Source organism: Branchiostoma floridae, chromosome 12, assembly GCF_000003815.2.
Source record: "Branchiostoma floridae strain S238N-H82 chromosome 12, Bfl_VNyyK, whole genome shotgun sequence".
NCBI classification, from domain to species: Eukaryota; Metazoa; Chordata; class Leptocardii; order Amphioxiformes; family Branchiostomatidae; genus Branchiostoma; species Branchiostoma floridae.
Genome location: NC_049990.1, coordinates 8912144 through 8933484, shown reverse-complemented (window position 1 = coordinate 8933484; position 21341 = coordinate 8912144). Strand labels below are relative to the sequence as shown.

The 21341-nt window shown below is 39.5% G+C and overlaps 3 protein-coding genes across 4 annotated transcripts in view; 1 reads left to right on the top strand and 2 right to left on the bottom strand.

Annotated features, from left to right (window-relative positions):
• LOC118427640 (PCI domain-containing protein 2-like) overlaps positions 1-4929 on the bottom strand; it is a 5486-nt gene extending 557 nt beyond the window's left edge. The window contains exons 1-13 of the mRNA XM_035837521.1: positions 4815-4929; positions 4358-4447; positions 3909-3982; positions 3403-3510; positions 2820-2978; positions 2306-2381; positions 1989-2083; positions 1737-1783; positions 1389-1489; positions 923-996; positions 634-759; positions 254-320; positions 7-63 (exon numbers count right to left, since the gene is read on the bottom strand). Coding sequence (XP_035693414.1) covers positions 7-63; positions 254-320; positions 634-759; positions 923-996; positions 1389-1489; positions 1737-1783; positions 1989-2083; positions 2306-2381; positions 2820-2978; positions 3403-3510; positions 3909-3982; positions 4358-4447; positions 4815-4850 — 1110 coding nt within the window. The 5' untranslated portion in view covers positions 4851-4929. The remainder of the gene's footprint in view (positions 1-6; positions 64-253; positions 321-633; positions 760-922; positions 997-1388; positions 1490-1736; positions 1784-1988; positions 2084-2305; positions 2382-2819; positions 2979-3402; positions 3511-3908; positions 3983-4357; positions 4448-4814) is intronic.
• Positions 4930-5082: 153 nt separating this feature from the next.
• LOC118427630 (E3 ubiquitin-protein ligase RNF169-like) lies at positions 5083-20585 on the top strand. 2 transcript variants are annotated; one of them, XM_035837505.1, is made up of 4 exons: positions 5083-5490; positions 13949-14025; positions 17440-17600; positions 18193-20585. In XM_035837505.1, the coding sequence occupies exons 1-4, from the start codon at positions 5139-5141 to the stop codon at positions 19823-19825; spliced, it is 2223 nt and encodes a 740-aa protein (XP_035693398.1). In that variant the 5' UTR covers positions 5083-5138; the 3' UTR covers positions 19826-20585. The 2 variants fall into 2 exon arrangements, with proteins under 2 accessions (XP_035693398.1, XP_035693399.1); XM_035837506.1 differs by having other exon boundaries at positions 5085-5490; positions 17440-17595; positions 18194-20585.
• LOC118427671 lies at positions 10191-12678 on the bottom strand. The gene is made up of 4 exons (XM_035837567.1): positions 12123-12678; positions 11778-11816; positions 10934-11186; positions 10191-10500 (listed from the first exon to the last, which is right to left on the bottom strand). The coding sequence occupies exons 2-4, from the start codon at positions 11785-11787 to the stop codon at positions 10350-10352; spliced, it is 414 nt and encodes a 137-aa protein (XP_035693460.1). The 5' UTR covers positions 11788-11816; positions 12123-12678; the 3' UTR covers positions 10191-10349.
• Positions 20586-21341: the final 756 nt, after the last annotated feature.

Below are 21341 nucleotides of genomic sequence, written 5' to 3'. Positions count from 1 at the left end.
ACTGACCATGTAAATGAGGTTAGCCACAATACAAGAGGCCTCGTCTAGATCAACATCAGTTACCTGAATTCGGAAACAAACATTCAATAGGAATAAAATTCAATTACCAGTCGTGGCTATGAATGATGATCTTCTAGATAAAGAACTTTGAGAGTTAGGCATCTAAAGATTCAATTTCAGAAAACAAAAAAAGAAAGTTACAAGATTCCATTGACTTAAAACACTCAAAATTAAATGACTTAACAGTACTTACCCCCATGGTCCTCAGAGCCACAACGAAGGCGTCTAGTGGGAGCTGGTGAGTGTTTAACAGTAGGTACCTACAGGATGGAAATAGGAGATTTGAACTTTTCGTACCTTAAATAATTTCTAGCCCTCTACCTAAATCACATTACGTATATAGCCAACCATTGCCTCCTGACCTGCTCCAGATTATAGTTGAGAATTAAGCTCTTGCAACATATAGCTGATCATAGCCTCCCAACCTTCTTCAGACCATGGTTGGGAAATAAGCATGTCACATATAGCCTACCATAGCCTCCCAGTGTTTAGCCATTCAGTCAGTTCAAGCCATTCAGCCAGTTGATGCCATAGCAAAACAAGAACAAGAAAACTACACTTAAGTCAACTTACACTTTCTTGAACAAGTTCCTGTAAGTGATGATCTTCAGTTTCTCCAGAATGAGGAAGATTCCACAGCGGATGAAGAAGGCCTCGTGTCTGGCCATGGCATCGTTCAGCTGAAGGAGGTTACCAGTACTGCAGGAAGAGACACATGGTTTTTACAATACAGTGTTATGTGATTATCATTTAAGGTCATTCATGTACAAATTTATCACTTCAAGTTGGTATCCTAAAAAAGTACTGACCCAAAAAGTACATGAATGTGCAAAATCTATGAGTAGTGAGAAAACTGTGGTACCTGACAGCTTTGGCCACATCTGCAAACTGAGTGAGGTCATACTTCTGCAGGAGCTCCACTGATGGCATGTGGCCCTAGGAAGAAAACAAAGGCTGAAGCTGTTCAACATGATTTTAGTATAACACTATTAGGATAGAAAGAAGAATCTCAAATCGCTGACCTTGTTCTAATGTTACATATGTTCTTTGCCATCTTCATCAATTCCATAAAATATCATGTAGAAAGAATTTTTTCAAGCAATGCAGAACCATCAGTAGTACTAGTAGTAGACAAGCCACTGTATCTTGCAGCTGCATTTAGTTTGTCTTCAATTTTCTCCACTGCATCTTGCTCCCTGACTGCAGTGGTCCAGGTCTGCTGTTGTTGAGGTCTGTCACATTTTTTTCACTCACCACACAAGACAGCCAATGCTTAGACTACAGTGTGGTTCATGATAATAATTCAAAATAAAACTCTATAAACTTACCAGTAACATTTTGACAGGAAGCAGGTAGATGAGGATGAAACGTTTGTTCTTGCGGCAGGCTCGATGGCAGTGGTCAAAGGCATAGGTCAGGTATTCTTCAGCTGGTACAAGGGAAAAAATTCTCTCATCATATATTTTATTTACAACAATTCCATATCAAGACATTATAAATGACCTTGAAACTATGATACATGTATATAATAACTTGGAAACAGCAATACATCTGAAATAGCAATACATCAAATTTACATACATCTTCTATCTATATTAACTCAACTAACTTTAGGAAGAACATGTATATAACATATATTTTCCTTAATACTAGTACTTGGGAATGCTATACCTTACCTTGTTTGAATTCGCCATCAAACATAGCTTTCCTTCCAACATAATATCTGAAAAAGAAAGACAATGCACAAACATGATTCATGTATACAAAGTCTCTGAACACTGTGTTAATTTTTCTAAGATCTTGGCAATTCACTTGGATTGCCTACCTTCTAAATTACAAACATAACACATAACAGTATTAGTCTGTAAAGAAAGGTTAATCAAAACAAATCGTTACAACAAATTCACGTCATAAATGTAGTTGTTTACCTGTAGGTGACAAGTTGTGCCTTAGTGAAATCATCCTTGAGGTTGGAACTGTCTATAGCTCTGATCAGGGGTTTACACAAGTGATGCTTGTTGATCTAAAACAACGTAAGTTTCTTGTGAGAAAATGGTTACAAAAGCCTTTCAAAATCCACAATCTACATGAATGTCTACACTACGGTAAACTTACATGTAGCAATGAGTAGTAATAGGAAATGTTCAGATCATACTCAATGTATTGACATCTAAGGAAGGAAATATGACAAATTTGTAGAAAAAAAAATTTCTAACATAAAACTGTCTCTAGAGAAAGTGTCTACCTTGAAGTAGATTTTGAAGAGTTGATTGACAATGTTGAGCATTCCCCACTTTTTGGACACATCAAGATCTGATCGGCTGTTGGAAAAAATGTGTCAAATGTTTGATTAACAAATATTATATCATATATTGTTGTGCCTTGATAATTAATCATATTCAATCATTCAAAAAGTATGTTTGTATGCTATTTTTTTGGTGACCCTTCATTCTCAAAGATGACCACCTGTGTTCTTATCATCAGGGGCTCATATGGTAATAAACTCTCTAAAATTGTTCTGAAGTGCACAGTTGCATACACTTTATACAGCAGTGATCTGCTAATGCTAATGAAATAATAATATGATACCAAAAATAGTTATTTACATTGCTATGATATATATAGAGAGAGGACAATCTGTCAGAAAAAGAGGAAGAAGGAGACACAGCCAAAACTGTGTTTCCCTTCTGTGAAGGTAAACATAACAATACATCATAAACTATTACATTGCTAGCAGAATGAAGCACACCTGATCATACCTGTCACTAGCACACACCCTGAAACACCCCATGAGGACATCAGCTGCCTTCTCCAGAGTCTCCCCAGGTTTCCCCTTCCCTTTCCTCACCAGCTGTACGTCTGCACTCAGGGCAAACAGGCGCAGGTCCAGGGCTACTGTGTACATCACTGGGAGGGCCCTGTGGAAGGAAAGGTTGTCATTTTATTGTTTTACTAGTATGTTCTGTAATGTTACATCAGGTACTGTAACTGTAAAGGAGTGTATAAAGTTCTGTTGTGAACTTTAAACTAGAGTCACAGGTCCAGGGATTAAGTGTACATCACTGTGGGGGCCCTGTACAGGGGAAGCTGGGTGTTGTAATGTGTTATGTACTGTAATGTTACATCGGATACTGTAACTGTGTAAGTGAGCATATGAAGTTCTGTTGTTAACTATAAACTGAAGTCACAAGTCCAGGGCCACTGTATACCCTGTGCAGTGGATGGTGTAAGAATGAAGATGCTATGGAATGTAATGATAGATGAACTGTACTAGTGAGCATATAAAGATCTATTGTATAATTCACAGGTCCAGGGCCAGTCAACAGTCAAATGTGAACTGACCAGTTGTCGTCTTTATGGCTCTGGATGGCTTTGATGAGGGACTGCACCACCACAGTCTGGCAGCCGTATGCTTCCACAAAGTCATGGTTACCAACTGCCCAGATACATCTACAGACAAAAACAAACAAAAATTAAACAGAATAAAAATTGCTGTACACATTGACACTTGACAAAAAGTTGACATTTCCATTTCCAATCATGCACATGTACTAGTTACATGCATTGTGAAACTATGGTGCCTGCATTCACAGTACACCTATTGTTACAACACAAAAAATACTGCTATGGTGTCCAAAATTGTCCTGTTTCATGGGGACCGCTACAACTATCAACATCCCAAGATTCAAACTTCTAACAAATCCATCATAAGGATCTGAATTTACCTGAAGAAGAAGGATCTAGAGTTTTATAGGTGCAAAAACACAAAAGCAACCAGAACCTCCTTCCTGGGGGGTAACAATGACATTGAGAGATACAGAAAAAAATTAAAGAAGATTAAAGCATACCTGATGTGAGCAGCCAATAGTTCATCCCATGGCTGCTCAAAGAACTGCTCACAGTGTTGCTCTGGGTGCTCTATCTGTGTGGGTTGGATTGGGCACATGTGATCAAGTTGTAAAGATGTTTAAACTTTAATCAACTACTGCTTCTTTCGAGATGGACAATTAACTTAATCAAACGAGGCCCTGCATGGAGATGTTATAGTGTCATTTCATGCTGAATCCAGGAAGGCGGTCGTTTGTGATTAAGTAAGTAGGCTTGCTTTACTTCTCGCTAAATTTAGGCCCCCATTATCCTAAGTGTACAATGCACAGATAATGGTCTGCTTCATTTGAGTACTCCGTCTACAAATACGTTAAATTAAAACTGTTCTTAATGTTCTAAGTAAAATAAAATGCCCTTCACATATGTTATGTATTAGTTGAGGCAACGACTTTATAATAAGAAGTCCCACCTGAAGTCTTGTGTTGGCTATATGAGGATGTCTGAAGGATAACAGGTCTGCCAGTACTGAGCCATCACAGTTGTTGATGGATCTGTCTACCTACAGGTAACAAAAACATACACATCTTCATTTAGGTGGAAGACCAGTGATTAGTAACCTTGCATCTGCACCAAGAGTCATGAGTTCAAACCCCATTTCGAGTAGTGATCTGTGTTGCATGTTGCTCACCTAACTGTTTTTCTGGCGTGAAAATATAAAATTTAGTGCTTCTTAAATTAGTGACGCTGATCGCCCCCCTCCCCATCACTATCCCAAATAAAATCACCACATAGCTCTATAGGCTGCTCATAGTTGAAAATACACATCGTAATTAAATAAACATAAAGCATGACGATAAATATGTGCGATAGTTGACACCAGTACGACAGTACGAGGTGTGAGAAATAAACGGGAAATAGTAAGATACCTGCTGAAGATACGAATTCAAACTCATGTGCGCCATGTTTTCCTATTTTGTGACTCTGTATGGAGTATTTCTCGGAAATGTTCTGAAACAGAGATAGGCTGAGAATGTTTTAATGAAATCTAATATCATGATTTTCATCTCTTTTATATTGTTAGTCTTATATTAGTGTAATAAAAGTCTGTAAATGGTCATGCTTAGCCTGTCTCTATTGAAGATAATGCACGAGCCAGTGTTACAAAAACCTACTTATGACCCTCACAATAGTCTCGCGAGATTTCGCCATCGCGAGAGTTGGGCGATAGTTTGATTTTCTTTCACGAAAAAATGGCGCCACCGAAGCGAAAGTCGTCCCAAACGGTGGATTATTCACAGAAACCCGCTTTATCTGAGGTGATATGTCCGATATGTATGGAAATCCTGGTAGAACCGGTCACCATGCCATGTTCACACGAGCTGTGTATGCCGTGCTTCCAGGAGAACGTCCAAAACGGCGAGGCAAACTTCGTCTGTCCGATGTGTCGGCTGCGCATCTCCAGTTGGGCCCGGAAGAACGCGCGGGAACACACGCTTGTCAACAAAGAAAGATGGGCACAGATTCAGCGTTACTTCCCAGAAAAGTGCGAGAGAAGACTTCGGGGCGAGGAGAATGATACACTAGACGATCTGAGCGACGAAGGTGAGATAAGAGGTGTATTTCTACGATATCAGATTCATGATATTTTCAGACGTCAAAATGATGGAAAACAGGTCTGTACACGCCTCCTTCCTGGGCAGAACCAGTACAGTAAAATATGTGTCTTATCATTTTGCTATGTAAAATTTTTCACTGCTCACAACAGCCTTGCTATTAACTTATTGGTGATTTTCCTCACTTTTTGGCGACACCTAAGGAGCGAGGCTAGTAACAGCACAGTATTATGATTTTTGGCATTTTGTGTGTTTTCAAAGTTGCTGACAGTTCTTTATCCTACCAGTACTTAAATTCTCAAGTTAGTTTCTTGCCAACAAAGGAAACATTCCTAATATCCATGACATTTTTGATTTTATTTCGTAAATTCTGATCTTGAGGTATCTGTCCAGCATGTGTAGGTAGTTTGAAAAGTATGGAACAGCTGGGCTTGCTTGTCAAATGAGCCAGTTGTCATGGTGATGACTATTGTGTCTGTCAACAGTGGTGTCCATTGTCAAGTCAACCCGGGGTTAGTAATGTACCGTCTTTAGAAAAAGGGAAGGTGTGAAATACGTTTAAGAAGAAAATTATTAAAACCAGTGTTTACATTTATCTAAACAGTTCCATAATATTTTACTTTTATTTACAAATGTCACACACTCACAGAGTTACAAAAATGTTTGCCTTTTGTCTAGACATGGAAATTTTCTCTTAGATGTTTCTTCAACGTTATGAAAAGCAAAACAAACCAGATGCCTTAAATTTTTGGAAAAAAATCCTTTGTTTTTATTAAATCCTGAGATTTTATCATCATAACATCTGAAGTATAGTATTTGTTACTGATACATCTCTTTATGAAATGTATCAAGAACAAAAAAGAGGGAAAGGATCATAGAAATTTTTTATTTTCTTCCAATGCCTGTTTTATTTTTAAATTTTTTTACATATCAAAAAAAAAATGCTAACAATGCCAAAGGGAGATATGAGCAAAGCACCAAAAGGCAGTTACCCAAGCAACTATAGGTATAATTTTTTAGACGGTCAGAAGATATTACAGGTAGCATCCACTTCCTTTCTTCAGTGACAATACTCACACTGAGGAAGTAGGGTTAGAGATGTGAACATGTTCACTGGTTATGTTACTACCAGTGTTAGGAAATTGAAGATCCACATGGCGTTAATTAGAACTAGGAGGATTCCTCAATCTTGGCACATCTTCTTCCTTGGAGGCTGACAGCTGTCTTCATCTAGCTCACCCTGTAGAACAAGTCTTGCACTCGACTGACTGCTGCCAATCCCTGCAAGTGAAAAACAGGCACTGTCATATCTTCTTGAAACAATTGTATTTCATCAATCTGTTCATATGCCTCTGTGCGAGAATTATGTGGATAAAAGATTGAATAACGTTTATCTGGAAACTTTTGAACTTTTTCACAGGGATCTCGTTATTGAGGTTGCAAATATGTCATACATGTATTATGTTTTTCAAATTTATTACTACTGTACAACAGAATTGTTTGAAGTGCAAGTTTGAAACAAAGCAGATATAATGAACCTTTCCTTCATACTGCAAATCACAAGTTTTCTGAACCCTGGAAAATGCAGGGACTAAAGGTATCACAATAAACCAATAATGAAATTAGATTAGTTTACAATTAAGAAAAGTGTAATATTTGAGATGTGTACCATTCTGGCTAATCTGTGGAGCAGGGTCCACACATGCCACCATCACTTGCTCTTGCCGCTCCCAAGCCGAAGCGACCGTCTCCAAGCAGGATACTGCCTGCACAAAGTCATGGTGGGGCAGACGAGCGGCTGCCAGGGCTAACCTCTGCGCTAGGTGAACAGCCTTGCTGTACTTCTCTTGTTGGGATGCGTCCAGACATGCTGGGGGATCTCCGATGGTTTCCATGAGTGTGTTCCCATTTAGCTGAGGTCTAACCATGCCGCAGTGGTCCAGGTAATATTGGCGGGTCCACCGTTCAAAGCAAAGTGTCGGGTCAAACTCGTCCAATCCTTTACCTCGCCGTGCTGCAAAGATGTGCCGGCAAGGTAGCTTCAGGACTTTGAAGAAGCTACACGGACACGTCTCTGCCTTTACGTGAAGCATTCCTTGCGGCTTGACGTTCCGGATGACAGTGATTGACAGGGCCAGTTGCAGCTGTTGCTTCACAAGGCCAAGTGCGTGTGGGGTGAGCAGACGATCAAACTGCTCCTCGGCCGAACCTGCTTCGCTGGAACAAGGCGCTAGCTTGACCTTTTGGACCATGTCGACCACTTTTTGTCCTTTCTCCAGTGCAAGTGAATCTACACACTTCATGACATCAGTGAAGAAAGTTGGTACTGAGAAACTCTTCTTGATCACATTTCTAACTTTCTGGATGGTTGTTTCCAAGTGTTTGGTGGCAGTGCTGACGAAAAACTTGTGCTCACTTCGAAGACCCGCCACCCATTCTTCCCTCTTGCCATGCCAATTGTCGTTGAAGTACACAAGTACTTGAGGAACGTCCAAGAACTGCAGAATGTTGTAGTGTTCGTCATACTCTTCCTTGCTCTGAGCAGACACCATCTTTTCCATCGTTTGAAGACATGCAACTTTCTGGTCGGGCGATATCCTAAGCTTTTCCGTGGACACGTCACGTCGAAACGCCCTCAAAGTGTGCAGGTCTGACATAGACATGATCACGTTTGGAAAGTGCACGCCAAGAAGGTTTCGATGGGGCGTATCCACATCCGCCACGATACACTCTGTCCTGGTGTGGTTTGGGTTGCTTTCTTTGAAGGAAGAAATGAGGTGCAGCATTGTAGCAGAGTCTTCAAGCAGGGCCATAAACAATCCTGTTATGTGGAACTCACCATTGCTATCAACGATCATCAGGAGATAGAGAGGTATATTGGTTTCGTTATGCTTCATGGTGGCGTCGATCAGGAGCACTTCTGGAAACGCATGGAACAAGTTTTTCATGTGGGCTGTTTGAAAGGAGATGCTGCTAAGGGTTTGGTTCTGTTCAGTGGTTGATGTCTTGACATGAACAGTTGCTTCTGAAAAGAAATTGTAAGAACATTGTCATTTGATGATTTGTTCATATCAGGGCTCTAGCCAGCGTCTGTTTTTCCGTCAATTGACGGAAATTTGCTGCGTCGGACGGAAAAATTTTCAAACCAATCCGTCAACCTTGATGGACAAAAATCCTTGGTGGAAGCTACTGGCGGCTTGGGGACGCTGTCCACGGCCGTACAAGCCACACACTGTTTGTTTTGCTATTGTTATGATTGTTGACAATGTGTGTCGGCGCCCTTTCGCATACGATAATCTCATTAAAACCCGTTTTTCAAGGTCTCAGTTCAATCAATTTTCGCGGTTTTCGCGACGATTGCAATTGGCTGACGGAAAAAAATTTCGAGCTGGCTAAAGCCCTGGTTCATATCCACAGGTTATCATTTATTGCTAGCTTTTCTGTCAGCCTGGGATGGATTACAATAAATCTTGATATGTTTGTAGTGGTTTTGTTTTCATTTCCATCACGAATTTTGCAGTTCCAATTTATTAAATGTGTTTTTTGGTACCTTTTCTATTGTGCAACTAATTGTCTTTGACAGTACTTTAATTTGCAGCATTGTTAATAGAAATCACAAGTTTGGCAAACATACAATGAAGAATAACAGTATGGTAGCCTGATTAAATTGTACTTATACTATAAGTTATAGCAACCCACCTAACATCCACTGGCCTCCTACAGCCCCTGTTAGCAGAGTTTGCATTATACGGACTAACAAATGGCAAATATGAAATAAAAATTATTGGTATTTGAATAATCCACATACCAGGAATTTTTCTCATGGTCTCTACCACCTTTGTGATGTCCACAGACCGTGCAGGTATGGTCCCCTGGGCAGGTTCGTTGCTTGCGCGATCACTCTGGTTCAAGTTGTTAAGTAGTACAGGGGAAGGTCTGTTCCTTCGTTGTGGTAGGCTCAAATAGGAGGCCTGCAGCAGTACAGGACAAAAAGTAATGATGAAAATGTGAAAAGGAAAAAGAACAGAAAAGTACCTTTCAACTTCAGACATTGGGGATGGGGTTTAGTGCGCGTGAAAAAGTTGCGCGTGAAAAGTTGCGCGTGAAAAATCTGCGCGTGACAATATGCAAATTAGCTGATTCCCAAGGGATTAAAAAAGTTTCTGCAGTTTTATACTTAAAAGCTCAAACAAGATGGCACAAAATGGAATTAAGTATCATATTGTTGCATTACTTAGTACGAAATCTCGATCTGAGTGATTCTAAAGTGATTTTTAAATGTTCAGTTTTCACGCGCAAAAAAGTTTGAAATTTGCGCGTGAAACAATCTTCTTCAAAAAAGAGAAAATGAAGCTTCTAAAATGGAGAAAAGCCTCAAATTGTTACATTTTACAATATAAAACCTCATATGAGTAATTTTTCCATGTATTTCTGTCAAATTTAGGTGATTTTGAAATGTTCAAAATATGCAAATTAACCTATTCCCAAGGGATCTAAAATCAGGGTTTTTTTCAAACCCAAAATTCAGGTAACAGATGGGAAATTATATCATAGGTTCACATTTTTCTGCCTTAGAATTCCTTGCTGCACATTTTCTGACATATTTCAGGAACTTTATTTTTTCACGCGCAAATTTTTCACGCGCGCGCGCAAATTCTCCACGCGCAGAAAACCCGTTCCCAGACATTGGAGTGTTGAACCATTTGGACTAATGTGTAGGAAAGATGATTTGATTTGCCATATTTCACAAGGAAAGTTTTTTATCCCAGTAGTTTGTAGCGAGATGTCCACATTTTATGTAAATTACTTCCTGAATTTAGCACAACACATGGGTGGTCCATAGTGTTGTCACGCCTCCCACCCCTTGACTTCACAATTACACATACAAACCTGGCTTATACTGTGGTTGTGCTGCTCCTGAAAGGACTTGACAAACAGAGACTGGCCATCAGGGGAAACTCTCATCTTCAGACTCACGGGACAGTCCATCAGGAATGTCCTGAATATGACACGAGTAAAGTCAATACTGAATCATTAAGTTGAACATTTTCTCCAGCATAACCTTCATTAACTTAAGCTTTGAATAATGAATTATGAAGAGACGTTTAGAATGATTTCACAGCTATTTCAAGAAGTTAAAGACTTTTTTTTACAAAGAATGATTAACTTGAAATATTTGCGGTGGTTGTATTTTTGTTTTACACTGACCTATCTATCCACTGCAGATCCAGACTCAGCGAATATACTTTTCCGATGTATAAATATTGTTTCAACTGCCATAAAACACCTCGAAAACCTCCCCTTCCCTCATACTGGGAAATTTAACAAATTTACTGTACTTACGTCGATATAGGTTAGACATCCAGGTAATAAGATACGCCAAAAAGTAGTTACTGGATATGGTTTTGGAAACGGTCATTTACTGTACTTACTTTTGATTTGGCCTGACACCACTTGATTGGGACTTATACTTGCGCCCTCCATGGACGCAGGCGAAGGTGATCTCAGAATACTTGAGCCTCTGGTTGAAGTTCTTTATTCGAGCACGCCGTGTGCCGTTACTGATTGTACGGGAGTCCCTTATATATAGTTGTACAAAGTTCCTCATTTGGTAGTCGTGGATAGCGAAGTCTACTTCATCGTAGGAGTGGAAGATAGCACCAACTTCAAGCTTGGTAGCCATGGCTGGTTAGAGAAATAAATAACAAATAACTTGATTGTACAGTAGCATGCTGTTGCGATAAATTTATTTACTTTTCATCTTTTGCGATGGTTTTGTTTGGGGATAGCATTTGATGATAAAAAGAGGTCTGGATAGTGTTTTAAATTTGCGGTTGAAGCAATTGTGTAGTTTTGTAGTCATTTAAGGGAGGGAATTTGCAGTTAAGCTGCTACTGTGACAGTAAAATTTTTTTAGAGAAACAATATCCAGAACTTGGTATTGCCATAATAGATACGCAAGCTCAAGGATTATTGTGAATTACAAAATGACATATAAAATGATATTTCAGAAAACAGTAAAAAATTTTATTCATGTCACATAATGTTCCTGGTAATTCATATTACAGAAATTCAGCAAAATATTGAGTTACACACATAGCGCATTGAACTTTGAAGGCTCACAGTCCACAATCTTTTGACAAATCATGCATAAATGCACAGGTTTACTGATTAAAATGCCCTTGGTTCAACATCTAGCCATATCCACAATGAATATGGCCTGTTGTATTCAAGAGATTGGCAGTGAGGGAGAAGAATTGGGTCAAGATGTTTTACCTTCAGCCATGGCTTCTTCTTTCTCTTCTATCTCTATACCTGTAAATACCAGAAATACATGAAATAAAAGAAAATGTATATGCAATTTACATGCACATCATTACATCTTTGTGCAATAACAATACATTAGACATTGATTCATAAACCATTTAAACCACATTATAACAAGTAGGAAAGAAAATCACAAATATGAGTGGTAAACAGAATGCATGTAAACTCAACAACCACCTTTTACTTACAGGCCTGTAAATTTAGCCAAAGCAGTGGTCTAGAAAACCCCTTTCCTTGCCCCAAACATCATAGTGATATCCTTTAGATAAACCATCTTATTTATCCATATCATACCTTAAATTGAAATGTGGATGGTAACCTGAATCTTTGAGCTTTGTTACGGCTGCAGTCTCCGTAAAAATGGTGGCTGTGCATGATAATTTGCAATTTACTGTACAGAAAACTCCCCACAGTGCCTCTGTGCAGCCAGCACCATATTTGGACCACAGCCGTAAATATAGGGGAGGCACTTCCATATTTGGGCAAGACCCTAAGACCAAGGCAGGCTCTTGGTTTTACATGCAAAATTTACTGCCTGTAAAAATACTGCATAAAAGTTTTTAACCATCAGCTTGTCTCTTTAGTCCTCTATCATGTCTTTGTATTGCTACCTCCATGAAAAAAAAAATTAAAGGCATGATTTTGGCTCCGTTTTTGTTTCGGGTCTCCAGGTGGCCTATCTTGGTACTGCAGGAGAACTTCTGTTTTGTGTATCTTTTGTCCTGGACATGCTGTTGTCTTCTCGATTTTTAGCTCGTATACTATATACTGTGTAAATGCAGAAATGTTTGCTCACCGCCAACTTAAAGCCACCGCAAACAATTTTCCATTATAGTATATGTGACTACAGTTTATGGCACTACCACAAATTTAAACTAACGGGAGGGGTCCAAAGTCCGGTAGGGGTCCAAAGTCCGGTAGGATTTTAAAATCATTTTTGCGGAGATATGCATAAGTGTCTGCACATAATAAGTGCAACTTGTTATGGACTAAACCTTGCTGTAAATAACTGAAAAGTCAGAGTATGTGTCCCAGTTGGTAAGCCCCAACAGATAACGATTGAAAAAAGTACACAAGTTTGACGCCTTCCGTGCATGCTGACGAGCGAACATATCGAGAACATGGCCTGGGAAACTATTAAATAATTCATCGTCAAATACGAAATGTGAAAAGATACCACCACAGATGAGAAGGCTATCTATAAAACTTCCTAAATAAGCACAGCTATGTCGTGTCTTTGCTTTTATAGTTGGATAATCGGAGCTGAATTATGCCGCATGTTCACGGCCCTGTCAACCCCGCCATCTTTGTCAATCACCTATGAAGGAAGCCGAGCGATGCTCAACACGATGGAGTTAGTCAACCCGTCAGTAGAGTACCAATCACTCAAGAAAATCGATCCCCACCGACTAAAGAAATCCTGTGGTCATTTCTGCTGTTAAAAACGAGGTTGAAGCAGGAAATACAGAAGCCGAAAGTGAAAAAGTGTAATCGCAGGCAGACGTAAACAAAGTGTCGCCATTTTTCTTTTTGGCGACAGGTTGGTTTCACCGTGAGAGGTAATCCTTGTAAGTAATCGTATTTAAACATGCATCGTAATTCAAAATTTTGCATATATTTGTGACTAAAAATAGTATTGAAGAAGCTTAGTGTTATTTTGCATGCATAGGATGCTTAAAGATATGCAGAGATGGATTGGTTGTTAACTTATCGGAGTTTGGACCCCCTTTTTTGTGTTAGAACGTTCCACTGAAACGCAAGTCCAAACCTGCCAAAACTTTCGCGCGCTGTCAAAGTAAAGTTCGGAATGCTGCCGTTAAAGGAAACATATGTCTGCACAGCTTAAATCACAGTTATATGGTTGTTAACAAGATCTTAAATTGTTTTTGATGGGTTCTCAGTAAAACGTACGATGACAAAAGCCATGCGCATTCACTTAGAACAGTTACCGGACATTGGATCCCCCCCCGTTACCGTGAACACTCCATTTTCCTGCTACCAGGAAAGTAAATCCCAGCACACCTGAATGCATTTACAGTAGTTGTGTTCTGTCAGTGAGTTAATTTTAGTGAGTTATGGAAATTCAAAGTCATTGACATTGTTTTTGTTTTATTTTACAGAGTTGCCAATTACCAACTTCCCTGTAGTATCAGAGCCAGGAGAACTCAGAAGAGAGTATGAAGAACAGATGAAAAAGGTAACAAAAGTTTTTTTTACAATTCTAAAGTCTTATCATACTTGTAAAAATGCTATTCAAAAGTCTTTTCCTCAAGAGACTTGTTGTACATATTCTTAATTCTCCATACTTAATTGTAAAAATGTTATTTTAGGTCTTTTCTTAATAGACAAATTGAAAAGATAATACTACAATTAATAGTGTTCTTTTAACTTAAATTGTACAAGTCACTGTACAATTTTGTTTGCAGTTTACCTTGATATTAAAAATAAAATGCCCAATTTTTTTCACGACCCTGTATCCCTTAAGCTACATTTGTTTTGGGATGATCCCTTGCTTCTATCTTCTTGAAACTGTCAGTAAAGGCCTTCACCCCAACACCTTACACTGTTTTCTTAGCAAGATATTAGGACTGCTTCCAAACCCTTGGACCTGTGTCTACTGTAAATTCATCTATTAATTTTTTTGTGGGGACTGAGTTGTGAAGTAGGACATTTTTGCTGTATTTTTAGTTCATTGTTGAAGCTTTTCTGGAATACAGTACTAATACATTGGAAATGCATGTTTGCAGTTGTCATGAATTTGTGGTGGGGAGGTCACGGTGAAAACCACCAACATAAAACCACTACGAACACTACAACATCTACAGTAACTAAGTTGAAAGACAGCTGTTTGTTTGGCTCCATGCCAATGTGTTTTATCCAATCACACATGTGTACCATACAGGACCTGTGCCTGACCTCTACCTTGGCTTTCTTCCCATTGGTTATAAATCCCTGCCATATCTTCTCCAGTTACACTTGAGAAAGCCTTTAAGTACTTGTTTTTCTTCAGTATATGTCTATTATTGTCTTACATTGCTGCTTCCTTTTGTGGATAATGCATGAAAAGTTCTGTGGCAAAAATGTCATTTATATTCTTAAAGGTACACCTCAAGTATTTGGGGTGTGTTAAGCTTGCTTTTTGAAAGAAGAGGTAAACAATTTTTTGCAGCCATGGTTGTTGGCAGGCTTCTTTGCATTGTTGGCTGTGTGACAGGGCATCGCCTTTGAAAAGTGATAGGTACAAATGCTTATGTCATTTGTCCCTGTGGCACTTTGGCAAGGCTTGCTTTACACACTGAATAAACATCTCAGAGTGTGGTTACATGTGGCTAGTTGAACAAGTAAATAGTGGCATGGAAAAGCTTTTAATACACAGAGTGGGTTGCTAAAGAATTCTCGGCCAAGGCATTTTTTAAACCAGCTTTTTTCTCGTTTTAAGAAATTGATTTTATAACTTATACTTTTGATAAAATAATCTCACAGAGGGACACATTTTGCAACAGAGAATAATTACAAAATACAGACAAGAGCAGTATTGTTATTTCTATTTGTTTGAATGTATGATTTGACATTCGTGAAAAACATGAACATGACAAGCAATCAAAAACATGATTTTAAGCAAACAGGATTTTAAGTAACAAAGGTCCCTTTAAATCCAAGCTGGAATCTTTGGGAAAATCTGTATATGTTTATTGCTGTCCAGTGAAAATTTGTAACCTGACTTGGGGGAAGGGTCTGTGACAACTACAATTGCACATGCACACCCCATGCAATGGTTGCATGTAAATACCTTTATTACCATTTAAGCCATTTAGCAATCAGTCCGTCTGCGATTTATTTGTCCCTCAGAATCTACATGTAGTCATAGTCAGTATTTAGGCCCATGTACTGATGTAGTCTTGGTCTAACACAGGAAATATGAAGAACACACCCCCTTATTAACATATTCATAAGGAGGTGGGGCCACTCCTGAGGTCACTACATACGCAGGCCCATTCAAGCATAAGCCCAGAGCTTCCAAGTAGGAGAGGATTTGTGACTTGTAAAATGCCTGGGATACTCTCCACATCCTGTAGTCCCTGAGAATTTCCTGTAACTGACTGTCATAAGAATTTATTCTGAGAGTTTTAGAAGAAACTGAGGCCAGGAAGGAGGTGTAATCAGTGAGTATTTAATGTCTGGTAATAATGTAATGTGTTGTTTGTCTCCATGGGCTAATTATATCTAAGGGCTGCCATAGCGTAGCCTTCTTTTCTATACAAACAGGATCGTTTCATGGGCCATTTTTAAGTTGTATGGGTCAGAGGAATTGTTCTTGGTGTTGGATGTTGTATTGTATAAACTGGTGGTAAGGTTTGCGGGTGAGTGGGACCCTAGCGTACCCTATGACGGGTGAGGAGAGTTGTGTAAACATGTGGTACCACTAGTGTTTGCTCCAGGCTATAGGAGGCATGCATGCTCAGACCTGTCACAATCCTGTGGCCTGGCCAAGGCCTGCTTTGGTTGTGTGTGACATTTTATATCCCATGTAGTATATGGGGGATTTAAAATCTATCTATTTAAGGTTCTAGCTCGGCTATTGACGGTTGGTATCCTATTCAAACTTGCCATTCTATGGGAAAAAATCATTCTTATATAATGAATAAGATATTTAAATTTTTTTATATTTCATGATACCAATGACTATGAGTTTCATTCCTTTCAGTTCTATTTAAAGATTAATTCAACATTGCAGCAGTATTATATTGACCGATATTTGTATATTTACTGCTGTGAGAACCAGTCAAAATTGCCTTAAGAAGGTATAATTATAGTTTAGTGATTGATGTATAGGTGTCAGGTGCTGAACCATTGGTTGAATTAACTTATAAAGCACTCAGGTTGTGCTCAGTGACTTGCAAACCAGATGATACTCTTTAAGAATATTAACCATTTAAAATAGTAAATGTACATGTTTATACATACAATATCCACCTGAATGTTTAGGGAGGTGGTCATTTTTGATGGAAGTTTGTGATGGAAGCATTCTGTACCACAGTAAATGTGTTCGAAATGTATACTGTAAATGGATACATTTTTGTGGTGATTTTATGTTCTCGGTTTTTGCGTTACCAATTCACCGTGCGTTGCCAATTTACAGCGAACTTAAGACCACCGCAAAATTTTTTCCATGGCAGTAAGAGACAGCAGTGCATGGTGCTACCGCGAACTTAACCCACCTTGAACAGTCTTTTTTCCCGCTACCACACAAATTAAATCTCTGCCAACTTAAATTTCATTTATAGCCCACTGTAGTGGGGAGAACCCTTACATTTACCTATTTTTTTATGTGTGTGTGTTTTGATATTTTGAATAACAGCGTAGGGGCCCAAATCGCAGCATCAGGGATACAAATCACAGCATAGTGGCCCACAGCACTGGCGAGAACCCTAACATTTACCCAGTTTTTTGTGTCTACTTTTTTTGAAGAACAGGGTAAGATTGAAGAAGAAGCAGCACTGAAGGACGGTATGGAGTACATCCAGCGTAGGAGATACAAATCACAGCGTAGTGGCCCACTGCACTGATAAGAACCCTCATATTTACCTCTGTTTTTTGTGTGTCTCCACAGTTTGAAGAACAGCGTAAGAAGGAACAGGAAGCAGCTCTGAAGGCCAGTATGGAGTACATCCAGCGGATGCAGGAGGAGGAGGAACAGCAGCGCAGGGAGCGGGAGGAGAAACTTAAGAAGGACGAGGAGGTGGCCAGACAACTCATGGAGATGGGGGTGAGTCTTGGTTATATACTAATTTATAGATGTATACAGAGTCCATTCCAAGTTACCCTGAGGTTTTCTAAATGTTTCCCTATTTTTGTGGAATATTTGAATTAAAATATTCCTGGAGAACAATATTTCTGACACTTTCTAAAGAATGGCTACAACAAATTGTGTGAAATTTTCATGTACAAATGTTGAAAATAGCATACAAAGTGGGTACTGTAAATGCAGAAACTTTTGTGGTGGTTCAATGTTCGCAGTGGCCGTTTCACCGCAAGCTTTAAAACCACCATAAGAGACTACAGAGCATGGTACTACGGCAAGCCACCGCAAAATGTCCTTTTTCCCGCTACCACGAAAATTAGAGCCCCGCGAACTTAAATACATTTACAGTATTTCAAGCCTTGTATTATGTATGTCTAAAAATCATGTATGTATTAATGAAGTTGAAAGAAATTATGGTTTTCTAGTAGCTTTGTACCCTTACATCTATTTCTACACAGACATTTTGAATAATATGGAACAAGTTATAGATACAAATCTGTTGCTTCTTCTATGCATTTTGAAATTGTGCACAGGTAACATTCAAATTTCTGCTGTTCCCCAGTCTCCTGCAGTTCAGGGGAAGGACAAGAACGACAGCGACGTCGTGATCGTCACGCCAACCAACAGTCGAGTGTCTTCCAAGCAGACCAATGGCAGCGGCAGCATCATGAGCTTCCTTTCTCCGCGGTCAAACAACAAACGTGAGCCTGAGCCAGAAAAGTACATCACACCCCCACCCTCCTGTTGTAGGAAAGGTTTGCACGGTAACGACATCTGCCAGCCGGGCAGCAGCAAAAAGAGCTCCCCCTACCAGGAAACTGACACAAACACAAAGGACAGGTCCAGCACAAGCAGCTTGGAGATTGGAGAGGGAAGTCCGAACACCAGCGGCCACAACTCCAGTCATCACAGCGACAAGGAGAACAGGAGCGAGCCGTCCTCGCGGCCAGGGAGCTTCACTGTCGCACCCAGAGTGAACAGGAGCAGCTCGGGCTCCCTGAAGGAGTTGTTACCAACCCTGGAGAATGTCTCGCGGTCTGCTAGTGTGGAGAGTAGAGACAGTATAACAGAGGAGCTCAACCACTTCAAACCCATCCACTCGTCCCCTCGTACGCCGCCGAAGAAAGGCGCCGACGGACGACCGCTTTCCCCGGTAATCGTAAGGAGCACGCCGAGAAACCTCAACAGTGCGGACTTCGGGAAGGACACGTCGTACGAACTTGAGGGGAGTTCGAAGGTGCTGCAGAGGTGGTTGAGGGTGATGGAAGAACGTAATGCAGCCCAGGAGATATCCACAAAGTCCCGAGCAACCTGCACCGCCGGCGTAGAGTCCAGTCCCAAACGAAAGACGAGAAACAGGTCACGAAATGTGAAACGTGAGCCAGCAAGTGCCTTAGAAGAAAGCGTTGCAGACGAAAAGGGAGAGACGGCAGCTCGTCAGTATGAGGTACCCGACACGTTGGACTCGGACAGTGACAGTACTGACATAGAAAGAGAGTCCCCAAGGAAAAAAGTCCGAGTTGTGGAAGTCAACTCATCACAAGGAGATAGGAATGTACACAGTAATGTTAGTGTGAAGGAAGAAGGACCTTTGCAGCCAAAGAACGTACCAAACAAAGGAAAAGGAAAGGTAAAGCAGAAGCAGTCGAAACCACAGAGAAGACCAAGTGGTAGTAAGACGATCGACTCGTACTTTGAGGCCAGCCCTCCCCAATCTGTCCCTGAAGGGCTGTTAAAAACAAAGGTTACGAACGGAAACGGGCCAACAGAACTTCCTACGCAGGACGATTCAGACAAGGACAGTGAAGTGTCTTCCACAAGAGGTACTCCAAGGAAAAGGAAAGCTTCAAGAAGGCAAAGAAATACGACGAGAGGGGCTTCGACCACACAGCAAAAGACAGAAGAAGACAGCACGGATGCCTCAGCAAAACCTTCAGGGAAACGCACCTGTAAAACCAAGCACACAGAGCCTGATGTGGCAACGAACACGACTGACAATACCAGCAACCAGAATGGTGAAAACGGCCACAGGCTCACTCCTGAGGAAGAAGACCACTTGTTGGCTTTAAGACTGCAGAAACAGTTTGATCTGGAATCCAGACGTCAGGTCGAACCAAACCGGAAGAAAGGGACCATCGATGAGTACATGTTGAGGGGTAGTAGAAAGAGAACTCAAAGTACAGCAAAGGTTTAAGATTCAACATTGACGAGATAATACTGTTATGTCTACATTCTAAGCATATTTGATGTAATCAGTTAATATGCAAAATCCTTTTTAATGGGTTTTAATCATATGTACATTTGTTCATGTATGTACCAAGGATTGAGCTTCTGATGGTCGATCTTAACTACTTTTAATGCTTTTATGTTTAATCATAAAAACAAGTTGGCCAGTTTTGTGGATGATGTGTTTCAAACGAGGCCGATTTCTTGTAGTGATTAATTGTTTATCAATCATTAGTAGTTGATAGGATCACAATGTTTTGTGTTGTTATATTCCACAAGCAGTAGCACAAGTTTTTTCACCACTGCCACGTTCATTACCATCTAGCTGTACAATGAATTCTTCAAGCTGGTTTAAATGTACAATGTAATATAATGCATTTAAAGATTTAGATGTATGCATCGTTTACTGAGAATTCAAATGTTGTAGTTAGATACCCTAAACCCGCATGTACCTATGGTATGTGCACAGTCTCTATAGTTTTTAGTTACTTTTAAAACTAGTTATCTTGCACAGGTACTAGTAGAGTTCTAAGGTCACATATTATGTATTGCACACTGGTTTGTGTATAGAATGTAAAGAATTCAGTTGGATGGTTGTTATGTTTGCTCATTAACTGACTGTTAATGTCAAATTTGTAGAGAAAAAGACAGGGCTATGAACTGATCAACAAGAAGGGTGGTTGAGTTTTGTTAACAAGAGTTGAAAAGAATTTGCAGCAAAATAGAACCAAAAAAATTACACAAAACGTTGAAAAAGCAGGTGCAGAATAACCCAAGATATTCATTTGAAAAGAAGAATGTTTGGTTTTCATATAAACCAACCAAAGCTGGTTGCCTATCTTCTGTTCCTTATGCCTTTGCTTACTTTACAAACAAATCATTTCTATGCTAATTTAGGTCAACAGGGAGTTCTTTGAAAACAAGGTTGGCCTTGTGAAGAAAAGTTGAAGTTCATGTTTTTATTGGTAATTTATATTAGACCAGTTATTATGAACATTTGTCAGCAGTTGATCTGTAAACAAGAATCTTAAAATGAAATTTATCATTCAGAAACATTTGAAATATGAAATGTTATTAGTGAAAAGGTGCTGTTTGTTGAAGATAGGATGGGGAACTCATATACAAGAAGTTTGTTCTTTGATGGTATTCAGTGCTAACAAGTTCATAGCATTCACTTGGTGCTCTTTGTTGTTTTACATGCATTCTGATAGTGTGCTGTAGCACATTAGAAGTTATGATTTTTTTAAAATCATATTGCAGCTGTTAAGAGACATTTTGACAGAGTTTTCATGTTCAGGAATGAAAAATTTAAGGAAAAACGAGCTTATATTATATTTTAATCGGTTATGGAACCACTGGATTTACCCTAGTTTTCAATTTGGAGCATGATTTTGCATGTGTATAATCCTAAGTTGAGATTTCTCATTACAATTTACATGAGTGTTGGTTTTACAGCAAATTTAAATGTACATTTTGTATATTGC

Bases quoted from the DNA above. Each gene is read 5' to 3' on its own strand.
- LOC118427630 (XM_035837505.1), top strand. From the start codon at position 5,139: ATGGCGCCACCGAAGCGAAAGTCGTCCCAAACGGTGGATTATTCACAG. The intron at 5,491-13,948 runs GTGAGATAAGAG...TTTATTTTACAG, and splicing joins AGACGATCTGAGCGACGAAG to AGTTGCCAATTACCAACTTC. The intron at 17,601-18,192 runs TCTTGGTTATAT...TGCTGTTCCCCA, and splicing joins CTCATGGAGATGGGGGTGAG to GTCTCCTGCAGTTCAGGGGA.
- LOC118427671 (XM_035837567.1), bottom strand. The intron at 10,501-10,933 runs GTAAGTACAGTA...TGTCATATTCAG, and splicing joins GGTGTCAGGCCAAATCAAAA to GACATTCCTGATGGACTGTC.